The sequence below is a fragment of the Podarcis filfolensis genome, assembly GCF_964270895.1.
Source record: "Podarcis filfolensis genome assembly, chromosome: Z".
NCBI classification, from domain to species: domain Eukaryota; kingdom Metazoa; phylum Chordata; class Lepidosauria; order Squamata; family Lacertidae; genus Podarcis; species Podarcis filfolensis.
Genome location: NC_139617.1, coordinates 8,978,423 through 9,003,767, shown reverse-complemented (window position 1 = coordinate 9,003,767; position 25,345 = coordinate 8,978,423). Strand labels below are relative to the sequence as shown.

General features: G+C 43.9%; 1 protein-coding gene and 1 long non-coding RNA gene across 4 annotated transcripts in view; one reads left to right on the top strand and one right to left on the bottom strand.

The window, feature by feature from the left end:
• Window positions 1-25,345, top strand: part of LOC310754185 — a 123,105-nt gene that overhangs the window by 78,990 nt on the left and 18,770 nt on the right. The window lies entirely within an intron of this gene.
• GPR50 (G protein-coupled receptor 50) overlaps window positions 13,945-25,345 on the bottom strand; it is a gene marked incomplete at its 5' end in the record, with an annotated part of 76,665 nt that continues 65,264 nt past the window's right edge. For both annotated transcript variants that reach the window (XM_083595751.1, XM_083595750.1), the window contains one exon: window positions 13,945-19,740. In XM_083595751.1, the coding sequence (XP_083451877.1) occupies window positions 18,875-19,740 (866 nt within the window). In that variant the 3' untranslated portion in view covers window positions 13,945-18,874. The remainder of the gene's footprint in view (window positions 19,741-25,345) is intronic.

Here is a 25,345-nt window from a genome sequence, read left to right as displayed (position 1 = left end):
ATAAAGCAACTTCTTTGGATTATCTTTTGTACTTGTTACCTTTTGCTCCCATTCTGGCTCTGGTTCCTAGAGACAACAGCCACTCTCTTAGTCTGACGCTATTTCAAAACCTGCAATGGGAAGGAAATGACGGTCCTAAAACTTTTATGTTGCTCATTACCTTCAAAACTCATTTAGAGAATTGAACAGTCTGTGTGAATCCTCTGTCACAAGCCCAAAGTGGCAACTGCAGCTTTATCCATCACAAAGACACTATCTGGGCAAGAGCCAAGCCCATCAGAAGTGATGTCACACATAAATTCCACACCAAACAGATGCAATTTAGAGAGGTATCATATATTGTCTTAACTCCAGAAAGCATTCAAACTCCCAGCTGAGAAGCCCTTCACCTTCTTCCGCTAAAACCAGAGGGGAGAGGATACTTGTGGCCCCCTAAGTGTTGCTGAAGTACAACTCCAATTATCCCTGATCCCTGGCGGGAGATGCTGGGTGCTAGAGTCCAGTAGCATCTAGAGGGTCACTGGTTGCACATCCATGCCACACAAGCAAAGGTGCAGTGGTCTGGGGTTGTGAGCATTCAAAGATGCATTAGTATTTCTGCAGCATGGTCTCCAATGCCCTGGAGCCACCCAGTCAGCTTGGAAGGGGAAACTTACGTTTTGTGCTGATTGGAGCCAATCAGAGTGAAAGGAAGTGAGTCAGCCACTGAGGATTGGTTCCTAGGGTCACTCTGGAGAAGGTGTGCAGCATGATGGAGCCGTTGTTCTATATGCTCCGAAGAATTTTAAAACCACTGGCAACACAAGGTGCTTCAGTTTCCAGGGAATGGTGTGCAATTTCTGTTCTGTACAATGGAACTTCAAGGAAAACACAACTGAAGCCACTCCAAAATAAGATATTAGAGCACTCCAAATCATTTACCCTTGCAGGAACACAGAAAATAGATCTAGCTGAGAGGCAGCACATGGAGAGACACACTGATCGTTGCAATACATCTCTAACTGTTGTTGTATAATTATAAAATAATCAAGAAGGGTGTGTGACTGAGGTGGCATGGTTGTGATTATCGAGGGCACAGGCAAACTCCGGCCCTCCAGATGTTTGGGACTACAATTCCCATCATCCCACTGGTCCTGTTAGCTAGGGATGATGGGAATTGTAGTCCCAAACATCTGAAGGGCCGGAGTTTGCCTATGCCTGGGCTAGAATGACCCTCAGGGTCCCTTCCAGCTCTATGATTCTATGATGGGAGCCTTCATAGAGCCTGGATTTGGTACTGCGCTACTATGTGCTGCATAAAGGACCATTTTCTTCTTGGTCAATCCTGAATCTATTGTCAGTTCCTTTCGCTGGGTGTCCCTACCCCTGTTGCTCAGCTTTTAGGAAATTGTAAATGCTAGAGGTGTTCAGAGTTGGATTAACCAAGAAGTCAAATAATCTAGAGCAGCAGTCTTAAACATTTTCACACCTGGGGCATGCCTTTCCCCCTAAACATGCATTATGGGACCCGATTCTTGATTTCTGTGCAGGGTAGTAGTGCTGCTGGTGCAACCCACATTGTGGAACCCTCACCTTACAAGGTGAAAACCAGCTCTCCAGAATAACTGTCTATGTGCACCCAGGAAGACACTTTTATTTTATTTTAATAATTGCCACACATCATCTCTTTTTCTGCACTCTTCTTCATACTCTGAAAATGTATTCATCGCTTTACACACCCAAGGGTATGCCAAAGCATTTCACAGTAATAAATTCAAAATACATTAAGAAGTTCAATAAAACAATGCAAAGTACTAAAAGTGTTCATCAAAGGGCGGCGGGGGGGGGGGGGCGGAATCAGCACCTCAGTCAGCACAAAACATACATATCTTCCACACAGCCTAAACCCCAACAGCCTGACCACCAGTGCTATCCAAATACCTGAGAGACTAATATGCCCCTGCTTGGCACTGCAAGATTGGCAAAGTTAATGCCAGTCCAGCTACCTAGGGAGTTCATTCTGCAAGTTGGAGGGGGGGCATTGCTACCACAGAAAAGGCCAATTTTCATGTTACCACCCTCTGAGCACCCTTGGAAGGAGACTCACAGAGAGGGTCAGATGCCAATCCCAGGGTCTGAGTATGTTTGTACGTGGAACGGCAATGGCCTGTGCAAAAAGGTCTCCCTCCAAATGGTAGTTGTACCAGTGGCAAAGTGTGGGTTGCCAGCGCACGGGGGTGGGGGTGGGAGGGAGGAAAACGGGCAGAGTACACATGCACATTCAACTGCCTAATAGTGTCTGTGTCACCCAGGAGATCGCAGCCACAGAAACAAGAAAAGAGGAGTCGTTCTGTTGTCTGGAGATGTCACGTACTGCTTCGCCTGGAGAAGCTTTTTTCAGTAGAGACCAGCTACAGAAGCACGCAGCTGTATTGAGGCAGCACAGGGTGTTCAAGTTTTGCTAACAATGTTGTGTCCAAGGCAACCGCTCCTCTGCTTTCCCCATCCTATGCCAATGGTTGATATCTCTGGTATGAAACCACCTTAAAAACCCAGCCTTCTCCTTATGCAAGAACTATGGAAAGATTTACACTATGCATTTAAAGCACATTCTGTGCATTTTCGAAGCACATGGCTTCCCCCGCAAAGAATCCATAATTTTTCCCTCACAGGGGCTACCATTTCCCTTGCCTACTGTTCCCATGATTCTTTTTGGTGATGTCATCTGCTTTAGACGTGTGTTGAATGGGCATTCAATGTTTGGTGTTCTTCTGCTCTATCTTTCCCATTGATTTCAGTATTTTGCAGAGCAGACGTCTTCGAGAATGCTGCTTCTAAACTGCTCTACAAATTAATCTGTGTCGTTTTCTGCCCTGGCGCAAGGCAATTTTCTTTGTAATTAATATGGCTCAGCCCTCAAGCAACAGTTCTCTGCAACTCAGTTAACAAACTCTTTGGAACAGAGAAAAAGAAAAAGCAGACAAATATTTGATGGCGTTGGTTGAAGCAATGCTCATATAAGGAATCAGCGAAATCAAAGCTGACGTTGTCTTAGGAATGAGGTTTCACCTTTGGCTGTCTGAAACATTAGCTGCTGACACATCAGAAGAAAAAAGTGATGGTAGACCTTTAAGGTCATACTTCATAGGAAGAGGAGGAGAGCGAGAGGGAAAGAATTACACTTTTTAAATATGACAGATGCATAACTCAAGGAACAGCAAAAGCATTGCAGCTCGGCCATTGGATCTTTTTGGGGGGTGGGGGGATATTCATATAGTTCCAACAAACACCATGAATTACAGAGGAAAGAAATGAGCCTACAATCTCCACTCTGATCTCTGATCCCTTCTGGAAGGGATCTTATGGAAGAGATATTGTTCCAAATATGTGAATAGGAGATGAGATAGCAAATGGTTCGACACCACATTATGACCATGGTAAAGAACATACAAAACACAGGAATAGTTACAGTGGCCTTTAGCTAGCCTGGAGGGGTGGGGAGGAATCAGCCTAATTTGGTAATTATTTAACTTTGCACTTTCTATGAACTGTAATAAAGGTTGTGCGTATACACAATGAATCACTGAGCTGGTGCAGAGTAGTAGCTAAGAATATGAGGTTTGAAGTTCCTAGCTCAAAAATAATCTCAGCTGTGGATACAGTGGTTGGACTTAAGCAAGCAACTATCTTGATCCTATGCCTATTGATTTGTAAATACGTCACACTGTGTTCAGCTGGACGTACTCTCGAGAAATTGGTCACCTGCGGATAATAACACTGACCTACCATACAGGGCTGCTGTAAGGGGAAGGGCTGTAGTTCAGTGGCAGAGCATCTGGTTGGCATACACAAGGTCCCAGGTTCAATCCCTGGTGTCTCCAGGTAAGGCTGAAATGTCCACTGCCTGAAATGCTGGAGAGCTGCTTCCAGTCAGTGTGGACAGTACTGAACTAGATGGATTGATGGTATGAATCACTATAAGGCAGCTTCCTATGTGCCCAAGGAGCCCTGAAATAATGTTAGTGCAAGATGGCTTAGCAGTGTAAAAATGAAGGCTAAGCTGGTTTTTCCAGATGAGGTATCTGCTGGGAGAGAAGCTGTTAAGAAGAACAAAGGTGTTGATGACCAATCATCAGCTGCAACCCTAAATCTGAGTAACCTGATGATATGGCATGAATGTCACTGCACTAGTGGAGACAGAGATACACCTGTGGTACACAATGCTTACACTCTCAACAGCTCCCCCAGGGCAAGGGCAGCCCAGCCCATTCTGCCACCTGAGGCGAAACAGGAAGGTGTTGCCTTGTGAGTTGCCACCTCGCCAAAGCACTGAGGTCGCACAGCAGCTCCTTCCAGGGTCTGGTGAGTGCAACCTTCCTAAGACCCAAGCAGCGGCAGAACTACATTTTGGGGGCCCTGAAACTTGAACTGTCCTGGGGACCCCTTTGCAAGCAGTAGTGAGGCCTGGGCAACCACTGTTGTCTTCTTCAATGGGGTTGTTCCATGGCTGATCACCACACTTTGCCACATCTGTGCTACTGACTGTCAAACTTTGGGATTGTTGAAATATATACAACACAAAATGAATCAGTTTCACTCAATTCAGTGTGACTCCAATTGGGTCTACTAGACCCAAAAATGTTAAGCAAGTTGCTTCTGGGGCCCCTCTGAGATCAGAGGCCCGGAAGCTTAAGCTTTCATTAGTTTCAAAGATCTGCTCCGGACACATGTGAGGCATTCCCATGAAATTTTGCAGGGCTCTCATGAAATCTCACTGGAACCCAACCCAACCACTTTTCCTTGCTTCTTCGGACATGCTACTTGGATTCCACTGCTTGAAGTGGCTGCGTCAGTTTACCTCCTGGAAGCGCCAGCAACTTGAACATTTTGCTTAGAGTAAAGCCTTTTGCCTAGCCGTACAGTTGTGCTAAGAACAGGCCCCTTGTTACAGTAAAGCAGGTGTGAGGGACCTTTGGCCTTCCAGATATTGCTGAACTACAACCTCCACCATCCCTCGCCATTGGCTATTCTTGCTGGGGCTGATGGGAGTTGTAGTTCAGCAACATCTGATGGGCCAAAGGTCCCCCAAAGAGCAGGTTTGGGGGAGAAAGTGATATGATAAAGCCACGGGTGCCCAGTGAAGAAAGTGAATAAGGCACAACGTTCAGCTGCATATATGTGTCCAGCTGGGCTGCTGCCAGCATCTAAATTCATCACCATACCACAACTGAGCCCATTTTCATTCATCAAGCTCTCTTTTGTCTCTTCATATCATTGTTGAAATGGCTTCCATAGCAAGCCATCTGCAATACTTTTGTTTTTCTCTAATTACCTTTGGATTATTAAATCATCCTTTGCTTCCAATATCTGTTGACAGGCATTGATACTGCCCGCGAGCTTGCTTTTAATAATAATTAAACCTCTCACAGAATTGAGTGTAAGTGCACACTTTCTGTGTTTTGTATCCCTTCCTAGATAAGCCAGCTTTCATTAAAAAGTATATATTAAACATCATTTATATCTTAGGAACATGTATTCTTATAATTCTATCTTTTTTAAAATGTATTTTTATTAAAGATTTTCTTGATTTACAAAGGTATGTGCAATGTCTCTCCTATTTTTTTTCCATGTAACTTTTTTTTTTTTTACAAATCGGTTTCATTTGTTTAGGAAGAATAGGAGGAAAGAGGTGGAGGGGAGGGAAAGATGAGTGGGGGTGGGGTCAGGTGGTGATGTTTCTATTTTACTTAATATATGTGGGGTTTTGTGTCAGCGTTGCTTGTGCAGGTTCTCAGCTGCTATGTACTCTTATAATTGAACAGTTTGACATCTAGCATAACCATAGAACAATTTTGGATTTCTTAAAAGGTAGTAAATAGGTAAAAATAAATAAAGGCAAGTGATTAAATAATGTAATAATTGCTACTGTTTATCCTGCAGTAATACACAAAGGAAAATTACAAAAGTGGGGAAGACAAATGAAGGTTTGGAATCCAAACTTAACTATTCATCATTCCTATATCTAATAGCAAACATGTGACACCTCCAGGCTGTCAGTATTTTGTGCGAAGGATTCGACCACACGTTGGGGAATTTTGGTTTGTGCAATTAAAGCAGATTAAAGTGTTCAGTCACGCTACTGCAACAAACCCCCCCTCTTTTAAAGCAACAGGTTTTTGCAGGTAGGAAAGTGATGGGGAAATGCTTTGAAAGATGTGGCATGAATTAATGATTAACAGGAAGGCATATAACCACCTCCATAAGCAAATCAGGATGAGTGCAGTTTTGCATAACCTGCGTGCAGACAAATCTATAAAGACCAGATATAGTCTGTCTTTTGTGTAAGCTTTGTGCAAATGGGGATGAAGATGTAATACAGAAGTCATCTGAAGATCATCAGGACAGCAAAACTGGGCAAAATTGACAGACAAGGTTGTGATTTCTGCAGACTTAAGGGTGTGGCTCCCCATGTATTCAGAGTGCTCGTTCATTTGCAAATTTAAAAAGAAAACAGCCTGAGAAAGATTGAGCTTGATCCTAGATCTCAAGTAAGCATGGAATGTTGAGGAAGGACACCTGTTGCAGAGAATGAGCATTGATTACTGGTGAGAAACTTCCAGGCCTTCAGATGTTGTTGAATGACAACGCCCATCACCTCTGACCATTGGCCATGCTGGCTGGGGCTGATGGGGGTTGTAGATGAGCAACATCTGGAATGCTCCAGATAGAAGGCTGACCTAACTGGTATTCAAACAACTGGATAGACATGAATAATATTTTCTTGATCTGCTGTGTTTTTAAAACACTGTATAATTTGGTGAGTGGTCGGAGTGCAACGTTTGAAGTGCAGTTTAAATCTCTACCTTTATGTTTATTGTTCTTCGCAGTACAGTTTATCAACAGTATATATTCACAAGAACTAAAGCAAACTCCATGATCATTAAAACATTCAACATTCACACCCAAATAGCTACATAATGCCATCAGCCGTAAATATTCATAAATGCTAATGGCTACAATCCCTTTTTAATTGCTCAAGACAACTTTAATGAGGTTCTAGCTGGCAGCCAGCCAGATCTGAGGACCTGCCTTGTGTGTGAGAGTGCAGAAACAATCCATTTAACTAGCAGCAAAAAGACCAAGGGTGCAATCCTTGGGAATAAGCCCCACTGAACATAATGGAACAGTAAAATTAAAAGTGCCACCTGGAGACAGCATTAGGGAATCACAATTCTTGAGTAAACAGAGGTGCTTAAAAATCCCTTGTAAATGTCCTCTGCGTGCCTTGACTGAACGTACAGAGAGGGAAGTGTGGGACTGAGGTTTTTGCTCCTGTCTCTTACTTCCATATGTACATTGTAAGGCCAGAAGGTTCTGCCTGTATGGTGTGCTACCAGGTCATAGGTGCCTGCTCCCTGGGGCCCTGGGTGCCCGAGCACCCACAAAATTCCCCCTGAAGGGGCAGGGCACCCACAAATTTCAGTGCCAGGGCCTTACACGCCTCCCCAGGCACCCACGGTTGTGGGGCTAAGCTGGCACTCCTATACCAGGTCTACTGGCCTCACTCTTTCCATTCTTTCTGAAGTCCCAAATAAACTGAGGAATCAAAAGAGCCTCATTATAGGAGACAAGACTGCACCTTTCTGTCCAGGCTCCTGCTCCACCTCACCCTTCACCTGATCACTCCCCCCCTCCCATGATCCTCCACTGGGGCTCTCCAGTCCACATGAAGGTGGGTGGGGAGAGCTGGCATCCCTGCTCCCCATCTCCAAAGCAACTGAAGTTGGGGTGGGAAGGGGAGATTTCCCCACCTCCAACCTAGGTTCCCACCACTTAGCCCCTTTCTCTACTCCCTTCTCCTGTGTCAACTCAAACCAGATCCCTACAGGCTTCATGACTTGATATAAGAAGGTATAGATTTCTGCTCCGGACCATATTCATGCAGAGCTGTCTCCATTCTGCTGCAATTCAGCCTCTGAGAAATTTTTTACACGATTAATTATCATTATGCTACTCAGCACAAGAAAAACAGTGCGAGATGTCCACAATTACGCATTGTTCTATTCTGTTTCTCTTTTTATTTTGTTAAATTTTAATTGATTTTCTGATGAGTTGAGTGTTACAGCACTTGTAATATTTTATATATTTTGCAGTTGTTTTTTTAAAATGTATTTTTATTAAAGATTTCTTGGTTTACAAAAGTATGTGCAATGTCTCTTTTTTACAAATTACATTTTCTACAGATCAGTTTCATTTGTTGAGACAGTGTTACTTTAGGAAGAAAAGGGGGAAAGAGGTGGAGGAAGGAATGGTGAGTGGGGGTGAGGTCGGGTGTTGATGTTTCTATTTTACTTAATGTATGTGTGGGGTTTTGAGTCAGTGTCGCTTGTTCAGGTTCTCTTTGCTATTTGCTTGTGTTCCTTTGGTGTTGAGAGAGGTTGGGGGTTGGCCTAGGGTGTGGTTGTTCATTTGTGATTAGCTGTGGTGAACTTTGTTTTCATGTATGAGTGGGGTGGGTGGGTGTTTTGGATCAGGTTAGCCCTATTGATTTGTATGCTGTTGGTGGATTCTTGTCGTTGTCTTGTTGGGCTGTGTTTGTAATAAAGGGGAGCCATACCAGGGTGAAGGCATCTTCTTCTATTTGTCCCCGTGTCAGTTTCAGTTTACAGTATTGGTTAATTTTTCTAGTAAGGCTGTTTCCCATACTATTTGGTACCATTGGTCCATGCTTACTCCTGACAAGTCTTTCTAGTGTCTGGCTATGATGTTTCTGGCTGCTGAGAGTAGGTGGGTTATGAGTTCTTTGTGATGTGAGTGGGCATTATTATCCTGGAAGGATTTAGTAGGGCCAGTTCTGGGTAGTAGGGCCAGTTTAGTAGGGCCAGTTCTGGGGTTATGTCTAATACCTGCTTAGTTATTTTGCATATTTCTTTTATGGCTGTTGTCCAGAATAATTGGATTTGGGGGCATTCCCACCACATGTGGAGGTATGTGCCTGTGGAGGTGCACCCTCTCCAGCATTTTGGTGAGGTTCCTGGGTGTATTAGCACTAATTTCCTTGGTGTTAGGTACCACCTGCAGGTGAGTTTTAGAGTGAGTTCTTTCCTTTTCATTGATATGGGTTTAAAGGGGGGTTTAGACCACATTCTGGCCCACTCAGTGTGGTTAATCTCATAGCATTGTTTGTGAACTAAAGCAGCAGCAGCAGCAGCAAACAAAGATCCCTGCAGGATTGATTTACGTTCTAGAGATGGGACAAATAAGCAATAACTGGCAATTTCCGTTCCTGCTTCAGTTTCCAAAGTAATTCGGAAACATCTCTATTGTAACTCTAGATTCCTCATCCCGAAAGGACTACGGTACCAGTTCAGACTTGGGAGTCTGTCCACTCTCTTTGGGATCTTTGTAAGAAATCAGAAAACTTCTTGGCATGTTATTGTCTTATGCGGAGGGTATTGTTCTGCAGAGAGGTATATTAGGTTAGCCCCCATCTGCAGTCTGGGGTGCTATTGTCTATACGCAAGCTAAGAACTGGAAATGAACTAGTCTTTACCATAAAAATTCTTTTTAAGGACAGAAATCCACAAATAGGATTGGAATCATCCATTGGAAAGTGAAGTGTTGTGCACCTGCTCCCCCACCCCCCGTTTCTTGGGGAGGAGGGAGGAGGAATATGAGAAGCATTTGCTCAAAAACCCAGAACTTGCCTATGATCCTAAAGAGGATGACGACCCCCTGATTTAAAATCAAATGGCTCTTTCCCCTGTATCAATGCAGCAGTAATTCCAAAGGCACAAAATACAGGCAACAGACACATGCTAGGTAAAAGGAATAAATATATCTTTATTAACAAAGCCACCAATCACACTTTGAAGGCAACAATCTGTATTCAGGTAGACACAACATCAATATATAATTTCATTTTCCCAATTTTTTCACAGTGCAGATCAATATATAGTTCTCCCCTGTTTCATTTTTTAAAATCTTCTAAATAACAGTCATCAGCATCCTCTAAGAAAAAGTGTGATACAATTACCTTCACCCTGTGACATATTTGTTCTTTCTCATTTGTAACTCTAATTTAAAAATAGATAAAATTTTGAGCAGTTTTACGCAAAGGGCATTTATGGACCATTTCACACATGTTAGCCCTGCTTATTTGTTCCACGTAATTGTTTATCAGTAAAGAGATAAGTGCTGGGATCAATGGTGTCTCTGTGGCTGTCTCCCTGTACCAGTCCAGATCACCACAAATCTGCCTACCTCTGAGCACACCAACCAGGTGGAGAAAATAAAGGTGACCTGTGCGTGAGAACCAGCGCTAAGGAAAAGCAGGTTTCTTGTTATACAAGCAATAAGCAAGAACTGATTCCAAACTGTAGTCCTAGCTATAAATTAACCTGAAATCACTAGGCTCTTTGGAGTCTAATTAACAATTAAGGCTCACTGGGTTCTTGTGCAAAAAGCACTGGGTGGACCTGTGCAAATCTCTCCAGAAATGTCAACAGAGTTTGAGGTTAAGTCAACACAAATGTATTCTCACCAGCTTTGGCCGACATTAACTGCAAGATATTCACCCCACCACCCTTTTCTGAGGGTGCTTCCACATCAGGGGTGGGGAATCCTTTTTACCCAAGAGGCCAGATATTTATGCCCCTTTCGGCCAACTTTTAACAAATGGGTGGGATGCCCTGCTTGGTCAGTCATCTGACATCATAACAACATCAGATCACCAACACAAGTCAAAGCAGAGTGCTTCCCAGTTGCCTGACAGCCTGTGGATTGTTGGGTGCTTTGGAAGCACTGAGTGCAAAGTGCTTTGCAAGCCCTGTGCTCGGGGCCTTGCAAGTGCTGAGCACTGGTCTTGCAAAGGGCTTTCTGCAGCGCTTCCTGAATGCCAGACAACCAGCTGTTCAAGGGGCTTGCCCTATACTTGGTGCTTTGATCGGGCTCCTGAATGTTGATTCCATGCATCCACATGGCAACTGCGCCAAGAGTCACTCTGATCCCCTTTCATCCACAGCTCACAGAAAAGTTGTGCAGGCATGACCACCCAAACTTCAAGGTGGGAAGGTCCAAGGACCTGGGGTAGACTTTGGACTCCCTGGGGATTAGAAATTAAATCTCCTTGTTTTGAGCAATCACAATACGATTTTGAAATTAAGAAATGCATTCTGCAGCCCCTCTGTAGACTGGTAGAGCTGCAATCAAAATAATCCAAGGTCATTTTGCCACTGTGTTGCATTGAGATAAGCCATGGTTTGGTTCAGCATGTCATCTGAATCTCATGGTTCATCTGTCTCCAGACAAACCACAAACCTAATGTTTTTTTTTCTTGGAGAGCTAAACTATGAACCCAGATTCTGATGACATGCTAAAGCCAACCATGGTTTAGTGCAGCACTGCAGCAAAATGACCAGGGAGGAGCAAAGCAACTGGAATCTCATCTCCTGAACAAATGAGGGCAGTGTGTCTTATGCTGTAGAGCTTTTACTCTGACCCATTTTAGCGCCTTACCCTCTGTTTTTATGGGAGATACTCATGCATTCCTTACAACCAATGTGTCTGGTCTTAGCCAATCGTGCATTGAAACAGTTGTGCACGTGTTATTATATTGTTCATATTAATGTGGACAATCACTCTTTATATATTATACCCAGTGTTTTTTTCTCTCTCTCATTTTGACTCAAGAAAATCACCATTTTATAGTTCAAATGGGGGAAAATAAATACAGTAAAAGGACAAAAGGACAAAATGTTTAGGGTTATGTGTACCCCTGTATCCCCCCAGAAAAAAGCACTGATTATACCTGTTTAAACCAAACCTCCAAGCAGATCTGATAATTTTAACCCTTCCCTCTTTCTGTCAAACTCCACTAATTAAATCACCACCAAAGTGGCAAACTTCTGTGCATCTGCAAGTGCTACTAGAAACCAGATGCTTAAATCTCCTTGCCAACTGCACGAGCACTTAGCAACCCATTCTAGTGTGACTGAATGTGCAACAACACAAAGACACACTTCCTAGCACTTTGCTGTGCTATTAATTCTACATAGTCTTTTGCTGGCCTGTAAGCTGTAAAACTGTATTTGTTGATTGTAACTTAGTGGCTGATCTGTGATCCTAATCATAAAGATTCACTGGTTTATTGTGCCTTGCACCAACCGTTTCTAACTCCCAAGTCCTTCTGGCACAAAACTATGTATATTATCTTACTACTGTGATACTTCAGAATAGTTTTTCTCAGAATAGACCCATTGAAATTAATGAGCATGACTAAGTTAGGCCCATTAATTTTAATAGGCGCACTCTGAATAAAAATCAATTGGTTACTACTTGATGTGTCCTGAGATGTATGCTGTTCAGACCACTTAGTGGTGACCAGCTCCTGAGATGCTGCAGTTGTTTGGCACGATTCCTAGAAAAGGTGGGTGCTAGAGATGAATTAAAGATCGTATTTACTTGGAGGAGCACAGTGCTAAGAACAAACAAGCATTGGCTCTTATAGATGCAGCAAAAAAACTGCATTGTTATATTGTGCACTTTGTAACTAAGGGATATGATATACAGAAGCCCTGCTCCAGCAGCTACAGGATACACACAGAAGAGGCTACTTCAAATATGTTGAGGGGAAATCAACTTTGGAGAAAACAGACCACTTGTTTTCTCCTGCTCTGGAGGTAGGTCTCGAACCAATGGCTTCAATCTCTGAGAAAGGAGATTCCGACTAAACATCAGGAAAAAACTTTCCGACAGTAAGAGCTGTTTGACAGTGGCAAGAGGTTGTAGACTCTCCCTCCTCTGAAGTTTTCAAGCAGAGGTTGGGTGGCAACCTGTCAGGGATGCTTTTGCTGAGATTCCTGCATTGCAGAGGGTTGGGCTAAATGACCCTTTCAACTCTGCAGTTCTATGATTCTATGATTGTGCCCCATGGAACTCTGGCTTGTAGCAATAACCTTTCCAGCTTTTGGCTCGGTTTGACCTCACACCTAGAGGAAGCTATTGAGCGAAATGAGGGCTCTTATATCTCAGCCTCTGATGGGTTTGGGGAGCTGCCAAAGAGTCATTTGGCAATTCACTTCTGATTCAAACAAGCTGCAGTGCTCTTCAGAAGGCCCAAACATCAATTGCTTCTAAATGAGACTTTGCATTTAATAATCCCTTTTCTTTCTTTTACGTAGCTGGCAGGTGGAACATCAAAAGTTTTCTTTTTGTATCTTTCTCTAATATTTCTTTTGCCTTCTCTCTATTTCTTCTTCTTCTTCTTCTTCTTCTTCTTCTTCTTCTTCTTCTTCTTCTTCTTCTTCTTCCTCCTCTTCCTCTTCCTCTTCCTCTTCCTCTTCCTCTTCCTCTTCCTCCTCCTCCTCTTCTGGAGTTCCATGTCCGGGGCCTTTTATTAAAGTCTATAAACTGTATACTCATGGAGGTGGTGGATGATTTATGGAGGGCCTTGGGTGAGAGACAGGGAAAGGTAGGTTTCCCGGGATGAAAGGCTGGGAGGAGCTACAGTCTATAAGGGCTAATAATTACTTTTAAGAGAGGATCCATATTCCACTTATCTGATTTGTATTTCTGTAGTCACTATTTTACTGTATTACAGAATTTTTAAATTACAAATCTCATTCGAACCTGCCTGGTTAAAAAAAACACAACCAAAACAAAGCTAGATTGCATCAGCCAGGAGGGCTGTAGTTATCAGACCAGGGTAGAGAAAGAATCTAACTCTTTCCTTTCTTAGCTCTACTGAAGTCCTTAGGAGAACTCTTCTTCTAAAATTGGCATTGACTTTGGGGGGAAATCCTGCATAGGCATTCTCTCCCCTCCACATAAATACTAGCTTAAAAGGAGGTGTTTTCTAACTCAATGCAATCTGGTTTCTATCTGGTTTCTCTGCCTGGTTGCTCAGTCAACTTCTCTAAATGAACCATTTAAAAAATAAATTTAGGACCTAAAATTTAGCAATTCACACATGCATACATTATTTCACATGAACTATAATCCAATTACAAACATATAATAAAAATGTGGAAAACCAAAAATCTCTCAACCAAAAATCTCTCAGAAGGTGTTTTTAACCTTGCTTTCTATTTTTATTCCAAACCTTATAAATTATTGAAAACACGGCAACTTACAATAATGACTTTTATTTTCCCAAACCGAAAACCTAGACTAAGGTAAATCCTTTTTTTATTAAGCAGACCTAAATCCAGTGAATGGAGTACACCTAATTTATATTTCTACTGCTCTGCATTTCAACTGAGACAATTATTATATATAATAAAAGGGGAACTGAATCAACACAGAATAGACACTGAAATTAAACTTTCCAAACATCTCTCATTAACAAGCTCTTGCATTTAAAGATCTTAAACCAAATCAATTGAACTCTTTAACAAATCCATTTACTAATTGTACTATCCAAATATGGACAATCTGACAATGTAAATTTGCACCTATTATGTCTCCATTAATCCTATTATCGTACCACCCAGATTTTTTTCCAGCAAGGCAATCTGAACACTGGGAATCCAAAGGTTTAGACACATTACAAGATTTATATACGAATAATCAACCAATATCTATTAACCTGATAACATTAACTTTGTCAAACATTTACACAAACTAGATTTTAATCAAATTCATACTTTTAGTACAAAAGAACATTTAAAAATACAAGCTTTGAGACTCTTAAGGCAATTTTAAAATTTATTAAGCACAATGGAGGTGGAATGATTAGTTTCTAAATTGTACTCTAGCTTATGGATCTATGGATATGGGAACTAGATACTGGCACACAAATTACAGTGGTACCTCTGGATGTGAACGGGGTCCGTTCTGGAGCCCCATCCACATTCAGAAGCGAATGCAACCCACGTCTGTGCATGCGCGGTTTGCGATTCGCCGCTTCTGTGCATGATGTCATTTAGACCATCTGCACATGCACAAGCAGCGAAACCCGGAAGTAACACGCTCCGTTACTTCCGGGTCGCTGCAGCGCGCAACCCGAAAATACTTATCCCAAAGCTACTTCAACCCGAGGTATGACTGTATTCCCAAGGATTGGAATAAAATTTGGGAATTGTGACCCTTAAAATCTGTTTCCGTTTTTTCTTAAAATTATTACACAGATGGTATCACACTCCTTTGCAAAGGTAAGAAAATGTTTTCTTCTATATCACCTAATTGTTGGAGGGGTTGCAATAAACTTTGTACATATTTTCATTTAGGGTAGGAATGTCCATTTGTGAAAGATTTTTGGAATTTGATTTTGACAGAAATAATAGATGTTACTAAAGAAACTATTGTTTGTTGCCAAAATCTAATGTTATTGAATATTTTTGTGGATACCAATGTAAATATATTGTCAGAAAGAATGGGTCTTATATATTATCTTGGCAGCACAAATAGTAATTGCAACTCAGTGGAAACCAGCCCAAAATCTGACACTGGGCGTTTGATGCCACTCACTCTGGAATATAGATGTAGTGGAGAAAATCACACATAATTTGAGATTTTAACAAGGTCTAGGTTCTCCGGGGACACGGGTGGTGCTGTGGTCTAAACCACTGAGCATCTTGGGCTTGCCGATCAGATGGTCGGCGGTTCGAATCCCCACAATGGGAGCTCCTGTTGCTCGGTCCCATCTCCTGCCAACCTAGCAGTTTGAAAGCATGCCCAAAAGTGCAAGTAGATAAATAGGTACAGCTCCAGCAGGAAGGTAAACGACGTTTCTGTGCACTGCACTGGTTTCAGCGGTCCGTTGCGCCAGAAGCGGCTTTGTCATGCTGGCCACATGACCCGGAAAAACTGTCTGCAGACAAACGTTGGCTCCCTCGGCCTGTAAAGCGAGATGAGCGCCGCAACCCCAGAGTCATCTGCGACTGGACTTAACTGTCAGGGGTCCTTTACCTTTAACCTTTAGGTTCTCCAGACACCTTTTATATGATTTGAAATTCTTTACAACATATACAACATTGCTTTCAATACAATCCTTGTCACAAGCCTGTCAAATCCGGAACTAGATTTGATAATCTGATGAAATTGACAGTCTTTACTTAGACTTTGCTATTCTAACTCATGTGGAACTACTCATTCTGCATGCCTATTTTATGGTTTTGTTTTTCATATTTTAATTTTTGTCTGTTGTTATAATTGTCCTTTCTGTTTGAATTACATTGGGGAGGGTTCAGTCTCCCCTTCATTCAGCCTCTGGTTCCATTAATTATCACCCCTTGCTGAGGCAAATTGCATTTTTTAAAGAAACAAAAAACAAATACACCATTTTGCAGGCTAGATATGACGTATTTAATATCACCTGCAGTTTGCCCTTGTGTGTGTGGCTGTAAACCAGTTCAAAATTCAAGTTTTAGTAAGACTGCTGTATTGCAGATTATATATCTATATGGACAAAGGTGAGGCTGGTCGGGCAAAAGATTCCTGCATTGTGGGGAGTTGGGCCATGGGGCCCTTGTGGTCCCTTCTAACTCTACAATTCTATAAGTCTAAGGTGAGGTAGAGCCCTACCGTTATTTTTTCTGCACTCTAAAAATCCAAACCTCTGTAGCAATGCCATATTCATAAATTTCCTATAACTGAGGGTAGAGTGCCAGCAAATTTGTCAATTTGAGTTTCTCTCTGTTCTTCAGTTCTGCAGCCTCGTTCAAGTTTCCACATTTCCAAATCAGCTTGAGCTGCTTTAAAAGAAAAGTCCTCATGAGAATTCACCAGCCTTTTTTGTGTGTGAGCTTCTCCTAATATACATTTCTTCCTATGGGAAAATAACTGCTCTCCAATTTTACAGCAATTTCTCCCCAATTTCTGATTTTTGTCAATCAGAATTGATCTCAACTGATTAATTCAGCCAATTTGTTGATTAAACATTGGAGAGCTAGCTAGACTTCTGGTCTTTCCCAAATGATAGGATTTCCCATACCTGGGCTTGCAGAGAGAGGGCACAGTGTTGATTAGGAGAAAGACACACATCACAGAAAGCAAGACAAATGACCTCCAGATGTTGCCAGGACTACAGCATCCTAGAAATTCATTGTCCTGGCTGGTGCTGATGGGAGGTGGAGTCCAGCAACACCTGCAGATTCCTCGCCCTGGATATAAAGAGAGAACCCACAGCATAACCCTCAGCTGCCAGTGAACCTCAATTATTCCCAGCTCTGGAATTTGTCATGCTAGGTATTCATACCAGCAAATCATATGCCAGCCCAGTCATTGGTCTTGCCTTTCCCAACATTCCTCTGGTGGGAGGGCTGGCTGGCTTTCTTTATATTTACATGCAGTACATGGACAATCCTGCAGATATGCATTCATCCATCTGTGGCTTTATTTTGCTTTCCAAGTGCAAACTCCACTCCCACCCCAGTGCAAACATGGCCCAAGGATTAGGGGAAGGGCCAGCCAATCTGTGCCCCACAAAGCTGCTTTTTGTTTCAGACTTTCTAAATTGACTCTTCCCTCCCCTGCTGGGGCTGAATTAGACACTTGAGGAATAGGTACATTCTGATGGACTGCCACAGGTCCTGCTGTTCTAAACATGTCACTGCTGTATTCACATTTAAATAGCAACCCATCAACCGCAGGTTAAAAACTGATTTGATTTGCTTTATGCCCTGCTTTTTGGTTAAGACACTTTAATTTTTAACAGCACAGGCATACTTTTTTTTGTTTTTTTGCTATTTCCTTAAAAAAATAGGCACACTTAAATAATACATTGCAAAAGGTTTGTTCTTAAGAGCATATATAAATAAAACGGCCTTTCTACAGGTGAGCTCATCCTCACTGTTTTACTGTACAAGCCACTGTTCTGGGCATCCCTCTGTATTGGAAAAGCTGAGAACAGTGGCTCATACAGAAGCCCAATGGGCAGCATCCTTCCAGGATGATTGCTGTGAGGTTACATGAGCCCTTAATGGTCTGTAATTCACCTTGCATGCCACATTAGCAGCCATCTCATGGCACACTAATGTGTCCAGCCTGGCAAGGACACAGCTATTTGTTGCTAAGCTTTAAAGAAGAACTGCTGGAGATATATCATCAGGTTGGTGGCAAAGCACTGGTTAACACATACAGTAATCTAATATAGCGCAAAGTTGGTCATGCAGCCTAGAGCTTTTGCACACTCCAGCAGAGGCACACCAGAAGGAGCAGAGCATGGCACATCTGTCGGTAGAACACTACAGAGAAGGACAGTGCACAAAGTAGCACATTCTCAAGGCTGTATGCACCCTTCTTGGAATGCTTCTTGTCTTAGGGAGTCATCGCATATGTGCAGCACACGCATCCCAAATCGATCAGGCACACTGTGGAAAGCAGCATTGAAGAGAACAAGACAGGCAAGCACCATCCTGCAAATCTTTACACAAATCCATGACTTCAGTGGGAATGTGAATGAGGTGTGTGTGTGTGTGTGCATGCGCGCACATGTGTGCGTGCACTAATGCTGAGAGAGGATAAACCCACAGGTCAGTGGCAGAGCACATGCATTGCACGCAGAAGGTTCAATCCCAGGCATTGTTCGCTGAAAGGGTGGGATAGACCTCTTGGCCCCAGATGCTGAAGAGTTTGGTCAGCCAGAGCAGAGAGTCCTGGCCTGGATAAAAGGGTCCAGTTGAGCTTAAGGCAGCTGCCCCAGGGCAACCTTGTAAGCTGGTGGCCAAAGAAGGCTTCTTGCTTCAAAAGTGTATGCTCTTTCTCAGCAGAACCTAGGAAACCATAAGCCGACTCTCACAAAGCATAATAACAAGCCCATTGTTTGAAGAGAGAGAGAATGAGACAGAAGGTGGTGGAATCATTTGTACGAGTCAAATTTGGCCCTTGTGATAGCATGTAGAAGATGAGCTTTACATAGTGCATATGGACAGAGCAGAATAAATAGTCCTTCTATTTACAATAAGATTTCAGCCTGGTTGTTGTTTGTTCCGGCCGGGGATGGCTTGCTTTTAACCCCCTCCGTCCCACCTTTCGAGGCGTCAAGAAAGAGCAGGCGTGGACTCCAGAGGCCAAGGAGGATTCTCTTGTACTCCTTCCGGAAATTCTGGTTGAGAATGCCGTATATCACGGCATTGAGGCAGCTGTTAAAGTAAGCCATGAAGTAGCTCACCACAAAAAGCCACTCTGGAATCTGCGGGATGATCTTCGAAGGGTTGATGGAGACCGCCAGGCCGATGAAGTTTAATGGCCCCCAGCACACTGCGAACAGGACAAAGACCACAAACATGGTCAGGAAGTTCCGCACATCAGCCGTACGCACTTTCTGCTTGCAGTCTTGCCTCACCCGGTGCTTGACCTGGATCACGAGGATCCAGATCCGAAGGTAGCAGAAGGACACAATGGAGAGAGGGATGATGAAATGGACCACCACCACAGTGATGGTGTACGACATGCTCACCGTCTGAGCAAAAGTGCATGAATAAATCCTCTGGTCATACTGCAGGGAGCCCACAAAAAGGTTTGGCAGGATAGCCACCAGGGTCAGCAGCCACGTCAGGCAAAGGTAGCCGCAGGTGTTCTTCAGGTTGAAGAGCCTGTCGTACCGGAGGCTGTGGCAAATGTAGCAGTACCTGTTGATGGCGATGGCTGTGATGTTGAAGATGGAGCCAATCACGCTGAGGCCCATGAAGAAGCCGCTGATCTGGCAGTGGATGTCGCCCATGGTCCATTCATTGTGGAAGATGGCGGTCAATATAAGAGGGTAGGGATAGACAGCCACCACCAGGTCTGCCACAGACAGGCTGACCACAAAGATATTGCCTGGGTGGGGGGTGGGAAGAGAGATGAAGAAATAGTTAAACCCCTGGCTTGTGTAAATATTAATATCCAAAGAACATCTGGCCCAGCTTTCAGGGCACACCACCAGCTTACAGAAGAGTTCTGAAGTATAAAATTGCACCAGATTCAAACTTCAGCCACTGGTTTAAAACCGGTAAGGTAAAGGTAAAGGTACCCCTGCCCATTCGGGCCAGTCTTGCCAGACTCTAGGGTTGTGCGCTCATCTCACTCTATAGGCCGGGAGCCAGCGCTGTCCGCAGACACTTCCGGGTCACGTGGCCAGCGTGACAAGCTGCATCTGGCGAGCCAGCGCAGCACACGGAACGCCGTTTACCTTCCCGCTGCTAAGCGGTCCCTATTTATCTACTTGCACCCGGAGGTGCTTTCGAACTGCTAGGTTGGCAGGCGCTGGGACCGAGTGACGGGAGCGCACCCCGCTGTGGGGATTCGAACCGCCGACCATGCGATCGGCAAGTCCTAGGCGCTGAGGTTTTACCCACAGCGCCACCTGCGTCCCTTCCTTAAAACCGGTAGCAGCTAATAAAAATTGTACGGTATTTGTATCTCTGACTTTCAAGTTGTGGAATGAAGAGGCCAGACGGAAAATGCACTGTTATGGGAATATAGCTTTGTAGTGGTAATCTTGGGCAGGAGTAGGGAAGAATTCTACTCAATACAAAGTGATCAATTCAATCAACTGCAAATTCCTCCACTCCCTTGGGCACCCAGATCACTCCAGTTGGGTATTTCTGGTTCCTTCCATTGGCTTGCCAAATGGATCCATGCCAAGAATCTGAAAATATACGTTCTGAGTTGAAATTGTTATTTAGAAGCCATACCAGTTTTGTAAACACACACACACACACAGGTTTTGAAAAATGCGGGCCAAGAGCTAATAAAAATATATAGAAAGGTCAACTGAGTTTAAGAAAGCAAAGGGGGTAAAAGCTAAGAAAGTGGAAAAGTAAATATTTAGCGTGGTTGGGGAGGCAATAAAAGTGTTCTGCAAACAGATAATAGAATTTGGCATACGGACAGAAATAAGCCTGCCATATGCTCCTGTAGCCCCAGAAAGATAAACACGAGAATCTTGTGGTGGACTATAACTTTGAAAAATTTACAGAAAACATATTTATCTCCAGATCCTTCCCATCACTGATCTTCACTTTCCTGCTGCCCACACATTTCAAGTATTCAGCTGGGAAAGAACTATAAAGTTCCTTCTGTTGTTTGGGAACACAACAACAAGGAAGCCACAACAGTTCCGATCTTGTGCTGTTGGGTGTGCAGATGGATAAGGACGCAGGAAGCTGCCTTATACTGAGACTACGGGGCCCTTCTAGCTCAACCAAATCTATCCTGATCATCAGCTCTCCAGGGTTCCAGGCAGCGGCCTCTCCCATCCCTACCTGGAGGTGTCACAGACTGGGCCAGGGGCCTTCTCAATGCAAAGAAGATGCTCTACCACTGAGCTATGGTGCTTCCCATGGTGTGTGTGAAAGAAGAAGTAGCCCAGCTCAGGAGGAGTTAAGTTCGGAGAGTGTAGAGAGAATTAGGCTTTTCCAGGGCAGACCCAACATATTGTGCTGTCTGAAGCAATAAATAAGTCAGGCATGCTATACTAGCAGGCCCTCCCACTTATTCCATTGAGTGGAGCTGTAGACTTCTGCCCTAAAGTCCTGCTCAGATGAGCAGGTGACAGCAAAGGCTGCAAGGTTTTTTAGCTGGGGCAATCAGAATAAGATCCACTATTTGACTATTGATTCAAAACCCTAAAGTGTATTTTATATAATTGACTTTTTGATTTCTATTCTTTGTATATCGTATCGTTGTTTTAGTGCTATGGCTGATGGCTGACACAAATAAAGATTCATTCATTCATTCCTGCTCAATGCCCTGGGCTCAGTGCCCTGGGAGGTGGCATTTGAGGACTTCCTAGGGCTCTGGTCTCTGTCACTATCAAAAGGATAGGCAAATCTGTCAGTTTTTCCAATCGGGTAGCCAGAAGTAGAGCAGGCACAAGATACTGTTCTGTTGCAGAGGCAGAATACAGTTCTTCAAGTATTTATCCTAGGCCTGACCACTCCAGAGGCTTCATTCCGCCTCCCAATCAATCACAGAGGCTGCTCCACAATGATGAGGACACAGAGGTCTGAGCCTTTGCAGAACTCACCAAACAAAGGCCTCAACCTTGGACCTCACAGTTCCCTGTTCAAGGAAGAGGAAACCCCTGACAGCATCTAGTGTAACACTGCAAATGTTTAACCTGGCAGAGGGCAAACGAGAAGCAGAGATTCACAACCACTTGAAGATAATGCTCTTTTTTATTCAAACACTGCAATCTGTCAACGGACACTGAGAAAAGTGAGACTGGCATGTGGGATTTCCTAGTACATAGCGCTGAAGTGAAACACGAATGGGCACTGAGGAAGTACTTGTCACTTGACAGGCAACCATTAAATTCATGGGATCACATGCCATCCATCACCATCAGAATGACTGAAGGCAGCAGACAAGGAGCATTCGCAAGAAGCTGACATAACGATGAAGGTTTGCTACCGCAATCCATTTGGCACTGACAACACTCTCTATAAATTCTGCTCAAATGAGAGTCTGGAATGACCATGTGGTTATGAATGTTCTGCACCACCTGCAATCTCTGGCAAGCAGTAGCAAGATTCTAGGGGCTCCATGCACTCAGCCAGGGTTGTGTTTCTGCTGGAAAAATCGAGGCACAGCAAAATCTAATGTCTTTAAGAAATATGGGGTTTATTTTACACATATTTAACATCTGAAGTCTTCCATGGAGGGGGTGCAGAACGTTATGCCCCAATAGTGTCTCTTGTTGCCCCTCCCATAACTTCAGCAAGCTTAACTCCAAATCAGCAGTCAGTGACGGTTTCTGGTCTTCTGTAAGAAGCTGGTAATGCCATAGATCTAAAGTACCAGAGTCTGTTAATGAAAAATTGAAATTAATAAACAGCAGTCTAAACTACAGAGCCTAGGGCTTGCCGATCTTTAGGTTGGCGGTTCAAATCCCCGCAACGAAGTGAGCTCCTGTTGCTCGGTCCCTGCTCCTGCCAACCTAGCAGTTCGGAAGCACGTCAAGTGCAAGTAGATAAATAGGTACAGTTCCGGCGGGAAGGTACACGGTGTTTCCGTTATCTGCTCTGGTTTGCCAGAAGCGGCTTAGTCATGCTGGCCACATGACCCGGAAGCTGTCTGCGGACAAACGCTGGCTCCCTAGGCCTATAGAGTGAGATGAGTGCCACAACCCCAGAGTCATCTGCGACTGGACCTAATGGTCAGGGGTACCTTTACCTTTTAGTATTTAGATAACATTTGGCACATGTGGGGGGAAATGCAAGCTGCAGAACTGTGCCAGACTAGGAATTCCTGGTTTAGTTTATGCAAACCAGCCTGGCAGGCTAGCTAAGTGCAAAGCCATTGAGAAACACTGGGCCATTGTAAGGGCGTTTGGCAATGCAGAAAGCTGCCACTCTGAGGAGTGGACAAAACCAGGAGATCTGGGAGGTTGCCAAGGTGACAGGGGTCATGATGTCACAAAAACCTGTGTCCTTTTTGAAATCTAAAGATGTTCTGGGAACAAGGAGAAGGAAGTGGGCAGAAGTGGCTGTAGCTGGAGAGGCTGCACCAAGAGACGAGGGGCAATGACTGACTGCAGCTCTGGAGCCAAGCTTGCTGAAGCTATGAGAGGGACAATGAGAGACATTATTGGGGTGTAATGTTCTGCACTCCCGCTACTGAAGACTTTAGGTGCAAATATGTTTAAAATAAACCCCATATTTATTAAAGGAACTAGCCTCCACTGTGCCTCAGTTTTCCCAATGGAAACGACAACCCCGGCTGAGTGCATGGAACCCCTGGAATCTTGCTGCTGCTTGGCGGAGATTGAGGGTGACAAGAAACCTTCGTAACAATATGGGAGAAAACCCCATTGACATTTGTTCTGATTCAGCGGTAAATATTGTGTTTCCCTGGGAGAAAGCAACAAGACTGGATGAGCTCTAAGTCAGGTTGCTGGGGGATCTTGCCCACTGCCGGGTACCCCCCAAGTGGCAGAAGCTCTCTAGCAGCAAGGACTAGAAAATACTTCTGCCGCATAACTTATGGCAGCCTTCCCCAGGAGCACCACAATGTGTCTTATGTGCCTCATGATGGACTGATAGGGCAGGCAGACCTGCAGAGGCTGCAGACAGTGAAAGGGGATGTAATTTTCTGAACTCTGAAAGTGTTAAAGGTTAGAAATAATGCTGTCACCTGAGTTCGCAGTTACATTTCTCAGCATATGAACTTTTCCTGCTCAGCTGTGTTACAAATCTAACAGCATTCCCTCCCTCCCCCATCCCAAAAAAGTTCTTGCACTTAGAATTTGGAATCAAAGAATTACAGAATTGTAGAGTTGGAAGGGACTGTGAGGACCATCTAGTTCAACCCCTGCAATGCAGGAATATGCAGCTGCCCCATACAGGGAATGAGTCTTTCTTTCTCTGGTGTCTTCAGTGTTGCACTGGTAACATCTTAATGCCAGGGACACTTGGGAATGTTGTTTTATATGGCTTCTAAGAGCTTTGTACAGGCATAGGCAAACTCCAGCCCTCCAGATGTTTGGAACTACAATTCTCATCATCCCTGACACTGCTCCTGTTAGCTAGGGATGATGGGAACTGTAGTCCCAAACCTCTGGAGGGCTGGAGTTTGTCTATGCCTGGCTTAGTATTTGCAACAGGAATCTTAAGGCTTACCCACGCTTCTGCTTCTCCTGTGCCTAGAAGGCATGGGATCAAGCAGTTTCCCACTTGTCCCTGCCACTTCCTTTGGGAAAACTGCTCTGTAGCACTGAATTGGAGCTAGCGTCAATCTGGGGGAAATCCAATTGATGCTTGCTCTGATTCAGCGTTATGGAACGGGTTTCCTATTAAATAGAGGGAATGATGGACGAAGGACACAGCTCTGTTAGATTCACAACTCTTTATTACAGCAGTTAGAACTGCTCCTGGAGACAGACAGATTTGCATATGTATATGTCTGTTTTATATAATACTAAGTAACTTGTAACAATAACAACTCCCAACTAGCTAACCAGTCAGTGAGCTGCAGTTCTCAATCCTTCATTTGCATACTGGTGGACCTGAGTGAGAACTGCAGCTACTCTTAATACATAACATTTCCCCGGGGAAAGTGGCAGGATGAGCAGAAATCTGGATGAGCCCTCGGAGACCACATGCCCCAGGGCTCATTGTTCCTGAGCATTCACATTACAACATGCAACATGCAAGGAGCCTTGAAACATGTAATTCCCAGGGCGCCTGTTGATCAGAGTGAGCACTTGCGTGCCCTGGGAAGATTGCATTTCCCAACGTCTGTGTGCTTGTGGTTCTACTAGAGCAGCACTGAAGGCATTCAGGGGCAGGGGATGTTGTGAGTATTCCTAGTTACCACCGCCAGATGATAACTGGAAGGGAAAGAGAAGGGGGTGGGGCAATGTAAGTTTGGAACTGGCTAAGAAGTTTTTAGAACTGTTATCCCAGGGGGTTTGCCCAACAGAAGTTCGATTCAGCACACA